The following is a 14,559-nucleotide window of genomic DNA, read 5'->3' on the forward strand; positions in this document are numbered from 1 at the left end:
TACTGTCATGTATTTGTAAGATTTATTTTAAGTTTTACTATTTTGTCCCTGACATCCTTGTTAATCGGAACAGAAATATTTGTTGTACTGTCCTTTGTGTCTTCATTTTTTTTTTAACCTCATGTTGAAAACTGATCTATTTGCTTATGGAACTTGGACTGGAAGAACATTGTATTTATTGTATTTTCCTAAAATGTAAAAAAAGCCTGTTTTCTCATTCCCGTAACAATTGTTTGTTTTTATTTGCAATGTATTGCACCCTCTTAATTGTGTTGAACTTGGTAACAATCTACCTGATTAAAATATCTGACAATTTGGGAGACAGGATAACATTACACATTAAAATATTGCATTTCCAACTTTTGACGTTGTACCATGTCCAAACCAATAATTAGGATGCAGTTATCTCTTCTTTCAACTCAATGTAAGAATCTTAACTGCGTACTCCATCTCCTATTTGCTCTTAATTTAGCACTAATTTTCATTTGCAGACTTGGTTACTATAAGAAAGTTAAAGGATACATTCTGAAAACGTATCCTTTTCTGATACTGTAATCAAGATATGCTATTAGAATAGTGCTCCAGGAGATGACTTTCTGACCTGTCATTGCTCATGATCTTCATTATGATGACCATAACATGTTTTGCTTTTGCATGTTACGTAGTACCTTCCAAAATGATAAAAGGTTCTGGTGGACTTGATGGACCATTTATGAAACAATATATGATGCTTAAACAGACATGGAGGTATTTATTCAGGTGATTAGAGCCTAGTCAAAGAGAGACTTTTAAAAGACCGCAAAGAGATGTAGAACTTTAGGCAGGGAATTCCAGAGCTGAGCACCTAGACAACTGAAGACATAGCTGACAATATGGAGCAACTGAAAGTTCAGCTGCACAATTGCAGACGTTTTTGAACTGTAGGCCTGGAACAGGTTCAAACTCAGATGAGACCATGGAGGGATTTATAAACAATCTTAAGAATTCTGAAATTGAGGTATTGCCATATTGGAAGCCAAATCATGCCAGTAAGTGCAATAATATTGCGTGAACCAGTTTTAATGTTGCTTTGCAGATTTGGATGTACTTCATTTTATGTGCAGTGACAGATAGGATGCTAGCCTGGAATCGTTAAATCATGAGGTGATGAAATATGTATGAAGTTTCAGAAAAGATGTGTTGAGGAATTCCAGACACAGGTGATGTAACGGCAGCCATGAAGGGCAATTTATTGAGTTCAGGATGACTTTCAAAATAACTCTGAGTTGTAACTAAGTTGGTCAAGTTAGCAATAGCTGTTAAATTATTGAACTTCAAATCCTATTGAGAACTGTGTGGAGGCTATTTATTGAAAGTTCTGTTATTTTAGATCATCAACTTCTGAAAATGTCATTGATCACATAAAGTAGGATTGGAGTTATTTTTACCTGTACTAAAAATCGCAATTAGTAGGTTTACAACTCCATTCTATACTTAGTGTGATTTTCCTACAAATTAGATTATGCCAAGTTTCGTGAACTATTTAGTTATCAAAACTCCTTCAGTTGTTTCTTAATTATCTGGGATCTAATCTCATGTATAATTGTTGGTATGGTGTATTTCTTTTGAATGTAATTGAGCAAAAATTGAATCCAGTTGCTCAGTTCAGTAAGCTCATTTTAATTCACTCTTTTTGAAGAAGTTTGTTTCTAATGGACTTAGGAAAGATTATTTTGAATCCTTGTGAAACCCTAGTTTTGTGTGTGTGTGTGTGTGTGTGTGTGTGTGTGTGTGGTCAACAACTCTTAATTCTGCTGCATTTTAATCTTAATTGTGGAAGGTGCTTATTCTAAATTATTTTCGTTTTAATTTTTTTAAATAAATAGACACTGCATTTCACCTGTGCAAAATAATGGCAGCTCAGGCTTCTTCCAGTGTAGGGCTTATTTCTGTCATCCTTAACAACTGCCTCAGCTTTGAGCATTTGTGGCAACAAGTTATGTGTGTTTGTTTTTACAGCTATTTCTGTGAAGCTGTATAAGCTCAAGGGGTGAGTAACAGAATTAACTCCACCAAATAACACAACAGCACCAAAATCATTTGATTTAAATAATAAAACGTGAAGAACAACGGTACATAAAGACTAAATATTATGTACAGAATTGCTGTATAATCTCTACAGACTATCAAGGAAGAAATCTGTACATTTGTTGATTTCTGAGTTGGTCCTTGTTTCAATGTTTTATGCTTTAGAGCTGCTGGTTAGAGACGGCTTGGGCGCAGCCATGACAGTAAGAACGAGAAGAGTAGGTTCCGGTCAGCATAGTACCCATAGGCTGGAACTTCTTCATATTCCCAAAGCATGAAGCACAATAACAAGGGCAACAGATACTTGTATAGGGTAGGTATTCAAACTGGAGTTGGGCAGAGGGTAATGTTGGTGGGGGAGAGGCAGATTTGGCAGATTCTAGATTTATTTTAACCATTTGCTAATTTATGAGGACTTTAATTCCCGCATTGTGAGGATACATGCTTTCTGCAATGGTAGCACTGTTTTTCTTCTGAGTAGCCAACAGTCTACTTCATCAGGTAGTCCACCATACAAAGATACAATTAAATATTTCCTTAAAACCATTAGAATTAAGGTGATAGACTTGCTAGAGGTCTTTGGTTTCAAAATGTTACTGACTTCATTTTTAAAATGTACAACTGAGGAAGATTGCAAGAGTTAAAATTATCTTGGAGAGGACATCAAAGCAATTTTCAGTGTTACGAGCTTCTCGTTAATTAATTATTGAACTGAGATCAGAATTAACAGATCTTTGCTTCTTCCATACCGTCACACTTTGCCTAACTCTGGAGGTATTGCTGCTCCTGTCACCACCTTTTTCTCTTTGGATCCTGGAATTCCCTCCTACGCTACTTCTCATTAATGACACCTCTTGCCACTGATCCTTTTTGCTCATCACCAGATTGTTTAATTGCTCGCTGCAACCTCTGAACCTTTTTATTATCCTCCTTTGTGAATCACAGAGTCTTCTTTTTGCAATCTTGTGCAAGCAATCTGTTTCCTAGTCAATACCTCTACCTGCTTCTGTTTTGAACTTTTCAAATGTTTTGCATTTCCCAACTATCCTCATTGCCAATAACATACAATTTTCATTCATCATTAACCAGCCCCAGGAGTCAATCTTGGGCAGCCTGGGAAAATACAATGTACTGCTGTTTCATTGGGCATGGGGTGTAGTTTAACACACTTATTTGGAAGTTAAAGATCATCGAATTCCTCCAGTGTGGAAGCAGGCACTTCAGCCCAACAAGTCCACACTGACTGTCAGAGCATTTCCATTTCCCCCCCCTCCCCACTCCCCCAATCCCTCTCGAACTCACCTAATCTACAAATCCCAGAACCCGATGGGCAAATTAGCATGGCCAGTCCACCTAACCTGCACGTCTTTGGACTGTTGGAGGAAACTGGAGCTTGGAGAAAACCCACACAGACACTGGAAGAATGTGCAAACTCCACACAGACAGTTGCACAAGGGTGGAATCAAACCCAGGTCTCTGGCACTGTGAGGCAGCAGTACTAACCACTGAGCCACCTATTTAAATAGAAGAATGGGAAATCAGATTTGTTACTAAACCACGATTTTGATTTTAATTCCTTCAGTGCCAAGTGTGCAACATCGTAAAATATACCCTTGTGCTCCAGTCTCCTACCTTTTTTGATGTGGGTACGACACACCGTTATAAACCTGGGTGGTAAATATTTCATAGTACTTAAGCTCATATTTGTGCAAACACCCAATTTACCTGAAAGCCTCATTTGTTTTGTTTTCAGTTTACTTTTAAACTTCTATCATTTTTGTATATTCTTTTTCACTACCGTTGCTTTATTTCCAAAATTTTAAAGTGTACCAACACAATAAAACACGATTGTAGAATTGTTACAATCCTGTAGCAGGTCATTTCACCTGTCTTGTTTGTGTTGCTTCTAAGGAGCAATTCACACTCTGCTACTTCTCTGCCTCCTCTGTATCTATCTCTGCACTCTCTTCCTTTCAAATATTTATAAAATGTGGAAAATAAATTACAGCACAGAGCGGCCACTGTCTGTGTGGAAATCAGACAACTCTGCCTGTTTTCCAAAACTTGGCCAGGATCCCTGAAGTTCTTGAGGGTCAGATGCACATCCAGGCACCTTTTATTGTACAATAAATTGAAGATTTCTGTCTCTCTTGCCCTTTGGGGGCAATAAGTTCTAGATGCCTGCCTCTCTGGATGCAAAGATGTTTCATCATTCTCCTCCTGATCCTTTTGCCAGTCACTTTAAATTTATAACCCCTGTTCACTAACTTTTTTCACTTAAAAAAACACAACTGGTTCTTCACATCTACTCTGCCCAGGCACCTTGTATTCATGTGCATTTCCATTGAATCTCCCCTGACCTTCCTCTGTCCCAAGAGAAGAATCTCCAGCCTGTCCAATCAGTCTTACTTACTACAACTTTGCAGTCCCGGCAGCAGCATTGTAAAGCTCTTTTTATATGCAATTTTATATTTTTTCCATACTGCAAATGGCCCTTGAGTAGTGGCCTAACAAATGTTTTATTTAGCTGCAGCATATCCTCCTTCCTCTTCTGTTTCAATAAGTCGGCGAATAAAGAAAGTATTTCTTCGTCCACTCTAATTACTGTATCGAATTTTTGTCTGGTATCTATTAAAATACATCTTCATCAAACAGCATAAACATCAAAACATGTATATTACTGATTATAAGCTCTTCAGCCCATTATGTCTGTGCTGGTCGACAGCTACCCAGCTCTACACCACCTTCCTGCATTTGGACTCAGGTTCTGCTTGGCATACTTCATGTATAATTGTAATGACTTAAATCTCTGCTCCCCTCTAATAAGAATAAGGATGGAATTCATAAGGGTGACCTAACTATCTATCTAGGCCATAATCATTTTATACATTTCTGCTGAATTATCTCTCCGCCTCCTCTCTTCCAAAGAAGACCAACCTTTCTCAACCAGTCTTTCACCATAGCTTTTTGTTTACAGTACAATTATATATGTTTATGACCATTGTCATAAAATCTAAGCCTGAAAACAGTGATATTTCCATTACACTGTAATAACTTCATTTCACTTTATTGATTAGCGCCCTTCGCGGGGAGGGGAAATTTCTTTGGGCATCACTGCCATACAGGTTTGTAAATTTTTGATTGGCAAGTTGTACTTAAGACCACTACCTGCTTGACCACTTGTTGAAGAACATTACACAGGTATCAGGCTGAAGGTTGCCTGCTCCCAGGGAATCCGCATAGTTTGTATAGTGTTGCTTTGTGAATAACATTTTTTTATTATGTGGAATATTGTCTGAATCCCTGAATGTTGCCACAGGCAACCTACAAAATAATGAATTAATGTAGAATAATGTGGACTGTTGTTGGTTGCAAAAGAATAATGCATTTTGGAAATGAAATGACACAGTCAACCAATTTTGACTTTGTTCCTGTGGCAACTTAACCACAAGCTGGAATGAAATAATTATATAGAAAAGGCTAGGTCTGTTAATTTTGTCTGGAAACATGTTGTGAATACCAACAAATGATCTTTTCCTATTTTGACACAATGTAATTAGACTGGTAGTTATAATGGGATTTATCAGCCACTGATAAAAAGAATGTTGTAGTTTTATCTATTCATTCTTTTGTTTGGTGTCAAAACAGAAGTAGACAACGCTAAAATCTAAATTCTAACTCGAGTGGGTGTTAATGGAAAAATACATAACAGCCTTAATTTTTACTTACAAAAAAATTGATCTGAGTTGACAGTGGCTATAGATCAGCTCCTGCTCTCAATTTGTTGTTGTTACAGATGACAAAATGCACTTGGGTAGCTCAGATGCTAGCATCCCAAGTGTAATATGATTGTCATTAGTTTCTCGGTCTCCTGTGCATCTTGATCTTAATTTGATCAGTAGAATTTGTAGGGAGAGGTAGGTACTTGCTTATAAATGTGGTACAGGGAAATACTATTTATCTCTTATTTTCCCCCGGCCTCATCCCCAAATAAAAACAAAATTGGAGCTTGGACATGTTTGAGGTCAGGTAATCTTAAGATAAAACCTTGAAAATGGATAACAGGCATGTAAATTAAATTCTAAAATAGTGGACTGAGAGCAGCATGGATCTTGCAGCTGCTCCTTGGCTTCAGGCTTATTTTGAAATTTGCTCCTAGATTTCTTACAGTTATTACAGTTACATTTTGTGGTGTAAAATTTTCGATTCTTTTTTGTTATGAGTACATGAATAAGAAATGTTTGGAGGGATAGGGGCCAAGTGCAGGCAGGTGGGACCTGCTTAGTTTGGGATTATGGTTGGCAAGGACTGGTTGGACCAAAGGATCTGTTTTTGTGCTGTATGACTCTATGGCTTTAAATTAACTTGTTCTACCCAGAATGCAGAGTGACCTAGGATTTGAATCCCTGATTTATACCTTCTTGGATTTCAAACTCCTTGATTCACAATTGGCTATACATAGGCATCAAGAGGTGAGATATTTGCTCTGATTAAAATCTAAGTTGTTAACTCCACATTTAACAACGAATATAGATTTATAGCTGCACTGTGAATGGGATATAAAGTAGGAAATTTGAATCTGTTCTTCCATGCAGTGACATTCCTTGCTTAGTATTACCCTGCCCCTATGTCCGATATTTCAATATGTCTCAATTAAGTTTTATAGGTTTATGTTGATTAGAGTTTGCAGGTGTATATTAACTTGATGCTTCGGAATTGTTTTTGCCTTTTCTTTTGTCAACAAATAAAAATTGTCCACAAATTAAATACATCTTATTGTTTACAGCCATAAATCAACATCATCTAGTATTCAAAATGAAGCTCCAAAGAAAAAGCCAAAACTTGAAACAAAGCCCTCCAATGGAGACAGGTAAACACTGGGATTTAAACTCCTTTCATATTATTTGGCACTGGAGGAGTTTTTATACTTTATACAATGTACAACACATTCAACCAGCTATCAAAGTAGCAGCGCAAAGACGCCTGGCTTAGCTTTACTGACTGAGAAGACTCCGCAATAATACTCCCTGGAATATTTTGTGCCATTTTGGTCTCCTTGCCAAAGGAAATACTTGTCATAGAGGGAGTTCACTGGAGGTTAACTACCCTGATACTGGGAAAGGCTGGGCTGTCCTGTGAGGGGAGATTAGTTCTACTTCACTTGTATTCCAGAGAATTTAGAAGGTTCAGGGGGATCTGACTGAAACATGCAAAATTTAAAAGGGCAGGACAGAATAGGTGCGAGAATGATGATTTCCCTGGTTAGGGGAGCCCAGAACCAGGATTCACAGTCTCAGGAATACAGGTCAGGCTGTTTAGGGTTGAGATAAGAAAGTATTTAACTAACCTTTTGAGGGAAGAGTGAACTTGTGCAATTTTCTGCAGCAGAAGCTATGAAGGCTGAGTCATTGACTATTTTCAAGTAATAGATAAATTTTGAAAACATGAAGGGGTAAGCTGAGAAAGTGGGAATATGGACATTGCGATAGCGGATCAACGATGATCATTTTCAATGACAAAGCAGGCTTAAGGAGTTGAGTTGCCTGTTGCTGCTCGCAGTTTCTATTATCTACATAGACGTAATTGATTTCAGTTGAGTGCTGCTGAAGTCCTTGCATGAAGGTGAAGGAAAGAAAATTAGCAAGATTTCTTGTTTGTTGAAACAGTGACTCTGCTGGAGCTACCAACTCTGATTGTGGGGAGAGGGTTTTGTCTGGTTCAACTGTGGTGCCATCAACAGCTGCGTAGCCTAGGTGATGATAGTCATGCACAAATGTTGAGCCTTGGTTCAGGTGCTCAACAATAACTGAATTATACTCCACTAAAAAGGTTCAATGTTTTTAGAACGGAAGTTATTTCAGAGACTTCTTAAAAAGCTCCACACAATCTGCACCTGCTATGGTTTGATGTTCTAAAGCAATTAAAGTTATAAAATTGAAAATTTAAGTTCTGTTGTTCAACTACAGCATAATTAGGCTGATTGCAAGACTGACATTGCGGAAAGACGCCATTCGGTTCATCGAATCCACGCCAACCCTCCACAGAGCATCCCACCCAGCACCACACCTCACTTCCCCGTAACCCCACATTAATCATGTCTGATCAAACTAGGCTGGATATCTGTGGACATGACAGGGCAGTTTAGCATGGCTAAGCCTCCTAATCTGCATGTCTTTGAACTGTTGGAGGTAACGGAAGCACCTGGCAAAAAAATTATTAATGATTATCTGACAGAACATAAATATTAAAAATGATTATACATAGTAAATCAAAGACTCTTGTGTAGCTGGTGAAATTTGTTTGTTCAAATTTTATCTATCGTTATGACAGGGAAATGATCTTTGGATTGTTATTAAAAATTGTTGACATATTGGTTGGCATTGTATATAAATTTTTGGAAGGTACGCAATATGTGATCTGCCTGAAAATGTCACATTTCATGTAACAACTTCTACAATGAATATGTGAGTGGATATACCTGTGAAACTGCTCTTGCTTTGCAGAGTCTGGCTATAGGCTAATGTATTAAATAAATGTTTAGAACATGGAACTGTACAGCTGAAATTATCAGAGCTGAGAGCATCTGCAACTTTAATTTAGCATTAAAAATATTTGAAGTCGTGAGGATTAAAAGGGTAAGACATGGCAAGAGAGCTCCAAATCACAGTCTGTTCCACTTGCTCGATGCGGGAAGCCAGGCACGTTTCCAGAGCCCGCATTGTACAAGAAGGGTCTCCAGCTGCAGCTGCTGGAACTCCGAGTTTCGGAGTTAGTGGTGTCTGGAGATGCTGTGGAGCATTCGTGAGGTGGAGAGTATCACGGATGGTATGTATCGAGAGGTAGTCACACTGCAGACTCGGACTACACAGCCACAAAGTGAATGGGTGACCACCGGGCTAAGCAGGCAGTGCAGGAATCCCCTACAAAACAGGTATAGCATTTTGAATACTGTTGAGGGGAATGGCCTGACAAGGGATAACAGCAACAGCCAAGTTCGTGGCATCGTGTATGGCAGTGCTGCAGGAGGAGAAACAAATTGGGCATAGAAATGCCCTAGTTATAGAGGGTTGAGTTGTAAGAACGGGGTGGCACGGTGGCTCAGTGGTTAGCACTGCAGCCTCACAGCACCAGGGACCCAGGTTCGATTCCAGCCTCGGGTGACTGTCTGTGTGGAGTTTGCACGTTCTCGTGTCTGCGTGGGTTTCCTCCGGGTGCTCCAGTTTCCTCTCACAGTCCACATGTTTTTAAATGTGCAGGTTAGGTGGATTGGCTATGCTAAATTCCCTGCAGTGTTCAGGGGCGTGTGGGTTATAGGGGATGGGTCTGGATGGGATGCGTCAACAGGCGGTGTGGACTTGTTGGGCCGAAGGGCCTGTTTCCACACTGTAGGGAATCTCATCTAATCTAACATAGAACAGAACAGTACTACAGGCCCTTTGGCCCACAATGTTGTGCCAATCTATTATACAGCTCTAAGATCGAACTACCCTGCATTCTCTACATTTTACTGTCATCTATAGGCCTATCCAAGAGTCACTTAAATATCCCTAATGTATCTGACTCCACTACCACTGCCAGCAGTGCATTCTACACACCCACCACTCTGAATGTGAAGAACCTACCTCTCACATCTCCCCTATACCTTCTTCCAATCGTCTTAAAATTAAGCCACCCTGGGAAAAGGTCCCTGGCTATCCACTTTATGCCTCTCATCTTGTACAATTCCATCAAGTCACCTCAACTTTCTCCGCTCCAAGGAAAAAAGCCGTAGCTCTCTCAACCTTTCCTCATAAGACCTGCCCTGCAGTCCAGGCAGCATCCTGTCTAAAGCTTCCACATCCTTCCTATAATGAAGCGACTAGAACTGAACACAATATTCCAAGTGTAGCCTAACCAGGGTTTTATAGAGCTGCACCATAACCACATGGCTCTTAAACTCAAACTCAATCCACCTGTGAATGAAAGCCAGCACACCGTATGCTGACTTAACAGCCTATCAATTGGGTGGCAACTTTGAGGGATCTATGGACATGGACCCCAAGATCCCTCTGTTCCTCCACACTGCTGAGAATCCTGCTATTAACCCTGTATTCTGCATTCAAAATCAACCTTCCAGAAGAAATCACTTTATACTTATCTGGGTTGAATCCCATTTGTCACTTCTTTGCCCAGCTTTGCATCCTGTCAATGTCCCGTTGCAACTGATAACAGCTCTCCACACTGTCCATATCTTTGACAATCTTCATGTCATCGGTGAACTTATGAACCCACCATTCCACTTCTTCATTCAAGTCATTTGTAAAGATCACAGAGCAGAGATCCCAGAACAGATGTCTGCAGAACACAACTGGTCACTGAGCTCCAGGCTGAATACTTACTATTCACTATCACCCTCTGTCTTCTATGGACAGCCAAATTTCCCTGCATCCCATACCTCTCTACTTTCTGAATGAGCCTACCATGGGGAACCTTATCAAATGCCTTGCTAAAATCCATATATACCACATCCACTGTTCTTCCCTTCGTCCATGTGTTTTGTCACATCCTGAAAGAATTCAGTAAGGTTTGTGAGGCATGATCTGCCCCTTATAAAGCCACGCTGACTATTTCTAATCAAACTGCTTTGCCAAATAATCACAAATGCTATCTGGCAGAATCATCTCCAATAATTTGCCCACCACAGAAGTAAGACTAATTTCCAGGATTATCCCTATTCCCTTTCTTGAACAAGGGAATGACGTTTGCCACCCTCCAATCACTTGGTACTACTACAGTGGACAGAGAGGACACAGAGATCATCGGCATATTCGTAGCAGTCCCTTCCTGTAGAAACCTTGGGTATATCCCGTCTGGTTCAGGGGATTAATCTATCCTTGTTTTTCAAAACTTTGAGCATATCCTCCTTCCTAACATAGCATTCCAGTTTATCAGCCTGTTTCACGCTATCCTCATAAACATCTCGGTCCCTTTTGCTGATGCATACTGAAGCAAAGCATTCATTTTAGGATCTCCCACAGCATCTCCGACTCCATGCACAAGTACCCTCCCCCGGCCATCCTCTTGTTCCGCACATAAGTACAGGACCCTTTGGGGTTTTCCTTTAATCCTACCCATCAAGGCTTTTTCATACCCCCACCTCCAGCTCTCCTAAGGCCATTCTTCAGTTCCTTCCTGGCTACCTTGTAGCCCTTAAGAGCCCTGTCCAATTCTTGCTTCCTTCTCCCTCTTGACCAAATGTTCCACATGTCTTGTCATCCAAGGTTCCTTCACCTTACCATCTCTTCTTTGCCTCAGTGGGACAAACCTAACGAGCACTCGCAGCATGTGCTGCCTAAACAACCTCCACATTTCTTTATGAATTTCCCTGCAAACATTTGTTCCCAATTTACGCTCCACAATTCCTGCCTAATGGCATTGTATTTCCCCTCCCCCAATTATATATTTCCCATACCATCTGCTCTCCTATTCCTCCATATAAAGGTCAAGAAGTTGCGATCACTATCACCAAAATGCTTTCCCACCTGGAGATCTGACTCCTGGCCTGGTTCGTTCCCAAGCAGCAAATCCAATATGGCCTCCCGTCTAGTCAGCCTATCTACATATTGAATTAGGAATCCTTCCCGGACACCTGACAAAATCTGCTTCGTACAAACTATTTGCACTAAGGAGGTTCCAGTCAATGTTAGGGCAACCCTATTACTTCTGCACGTTTCCAAAATCTGCCTCCCAATCTTTTCTGCAGTGTCTCTGTTGCTACTTTGTGTGGGGGAGTCTATAGAAATTCCCAAAAAGTGACTGCTCCTTTTCTTGTTTCTGACCTCCACTCCACTGACTCAGCAGACAAGCCGTCTTCCATGTCCTTGCTTTCTGCGGCTGTGATTCTATCCCTGATTGGCAATGCCATTCCCTGACCTCTCTTACCTCCCTCCCTATTTCTGTTGAAACATCTAAACCCTGGGACATCGAACAACCCATTCCTGCCCCTGTGATATCCAAGTTTCCGTACTGGCCACAAAATCATTAGCTCCAAGTCCCGATCCCTGCTCTAAGTTCATTACCCTTCTTCCTGACACTTCTTGCATTAAAATCGACACACTTCAACATCGCACTGACTGCAACGTTGCCCTATCAACTGTCTGTCCTTACTCACAGACTGTGTCTGTAGGTTCTATCTGCCTGTATACCACCTACCCCATCCTCCGATCCTGAGATTACTACTGTGCTCGTCCTGCCTTTTAGCTTCCAACCTAACTCTATATGCTCACTTTTCAGGTCCTCATCCCGTTTCCTAGCTATGTCATTGGTAGCAATGTGTGCCATGACTTCTGGCTGCTCACCCGCTGCCTTAAGAATCTTGTAGACTCGATCCGAGACATCCCTTGTCCAGGCACTCGGAAGGCAACATACCATCCGGGAGTCTCATTCTCGATCACTCACTGAATCTCCTGTCTGTTCCCCCGATCATTGAAGCTCCTGTCACAAATTATTTAATCAGGAAATAACTCTCCTATTTGTTTCCATTCCTTTCTGAGTCATAAATGCAGGCTGAGTGCCAGAGATGTGGCCACTATAGCTTTCCCCTCATAGGTCGTACCCCCCAACAGTATCCAAAGCGGTATACTTATTATTGAGGGAACCGTCCACAGGGGATACCTGCACTGTCTGCCTGTTCCCCTTCCCTCTCCTGACAGTAGGTACTTAGTAGAGTGGTTTGGGAGTGTTTCAACTAGTGTGGCAGGAGAGTGGGAACCAGAGGAATAGGGCAGTACAGAGGGGGAGAGACAGAAATCAAGACAAACATGATTAAGAATAAGAATGGGCAGGGAAACACTGCTGAAAAGAGCCGAGGAGGTGGTCTGTATTGTCTTTGTTTGAATGCGAGAAGTGTAATAGACAAGCTGGATTAACATAGAGCTTTGATTAGTACTTGGAACTGATATGCTTGCAATTACAGAGGGATGTGACTGGCAGCCGAATGTCCCAAGATTTAGATTTTTTAGTTGTGATAGAAGGGGATATAAAAAGGTCGGAGGAGTTGGCATTACTAGTAAAGGAGTATCTCACAGCTCTACTCAGGGAGGATATAGAACATAGAACAGCACAGTACAGGCCCTTCGGCCCACTGTGGTGTGCTGAACTTCTACCCGAATCCTAAGGTCTATCAAACTCCACCCCTACCTTTTATACTAGCATCCATATGCCTATCTAATAGTTGCATAAATGCCACGAATGAGGCCGATTCCACACCCCCACCACTCTGAGGAAAGAACCTACCTCTGATATCTACCCTATATCTATGCCCACTCACTTTAAAACTATGCCCCCTCATAACAGTTACCTCCACCCTAAGAAAAATCCTCTGGCTGTCTACTCTATCTATACCTCTGATCATTTTGTACACCTCTATCAAGTCACCTCTCATCCTTCATTTTTCTAAAGAGAAAAACCGTAGCTCTAGACAACCTTTCCACATAAGACCTCCCCCCGCCCCTTACCATTGCAGGCAACATCCTGGTAAATATCCTCTGTACTTTTTCCAATGCTTTCACATCTTTCCTGTAATGAGGTGACCAGAACTGGACACGATACTCCAGATGTGGCCAAACCAGGCTTTTGTATATCTGGAGTATAACTTCATGGCTCTTGAACTCTATTAATGAAAGCTAACACACCATACTCCTTCCTAAAACTCTATCCACCTGGGTGGCACCTTTCAGGGAACTGTGAACATGAACCCCAAATCCCCCTCCACACTGCCAAAAAGGCATTAACCCTGTATTCTGCTGTCGTATTTGCCCTTCCAAAATGAATCACTTCATAATTTTCAGCGATAAACTCCTTTTGCCACTTCTCAGCCCAGCTCTGCATCCTATCAATGTCCCTTTGTAACCTAGAACAGCCCTCCACACTGTCCACAACATGACCCACCTTTTGTATCGTCCGCGAACTTGCTAATCCACCCTTCCACTCCTACATCGAATGATATGTCAGATGACTTGTGCTGCGAGGCAATATGGGTAGACCTCGAGAATAGGAAAGGTGAAATCACACTGCTGGGTGTATACTCCCAGGCCTTCCAACAGCCAGCAGGAGATACAGGAAACAATATGTCGACAGATTTTGGGAAGATGTAAAACAACAGGGTTGTTGTGGTGGGTGATTTTTTTTTTAACTTTCCCTAGATTGACTGAGACTCACTTCATTCTGCAGATTTGAATGGGGCAGAATTTATAAGGACCATTCAGGAGGGTTCCTTGATGCAGTATGCAAACAGGCCAACCAGGGAAGGTATTATACTGGGCCTAGTTTTGGGCAATGAGCCTGACCAGGTGAGTGAAGTTTCAGTGGGAGAGCATTTTGGGAGTAGTGACCATAATAACGTGTGTTTTACGATACTCTTTGGATAGGGATAACAGCAGTCTTTGGGTGAAAGTATTATGTTGGGATAAAGCAACCTACAACAATATTAAGCAGGAACTGGAGAAATTTGAT

General features: G+C 41.0%; 1 protein-coding gene across 6 annotated transcripts in view; it reads left to right on the plus strand.

Annotated features, from left to right (window-relative positions):
* The window catches only part of fam76b (family with sequence similarity 76 member B), an 80,828-nt gene that overhangs the window by 40,714 nt on the left and 25,555 nt on the right, over positions 1 to 14,559 (plus strand). For all 6 annotated transcript variants that reach the window (XM_059646538.1, XM_048532491.2, XM_048532494.2 and 3 more), the window contains one exon: positions 6,854 to 6,937. In XM_059646538.1, coding sequence (XP_059502521.1) covers positions 6,854 to 6,937 — 84 coding nt within the window. The remainder of the gene's footprint in view (positions 1 to 6,853; positions 6,938 to 14,559) is intronic.

The sequence above is a fragment of the Stegostoma tigrinum genome, chromosome 6 (genome assembly GCF_030684315.1).
Source record: "Stegostoma tigrinum isolate sSteTig4 chromosome 6, sSteTig4.hap1, whole genome shotgun sequence".
NCBI lineage: Eukaryota > Metazoa > Chordata > Chondrichthyes > Orectolobiformes > Stegostomatidae > Stegostoma > Stegostoma tigrinum.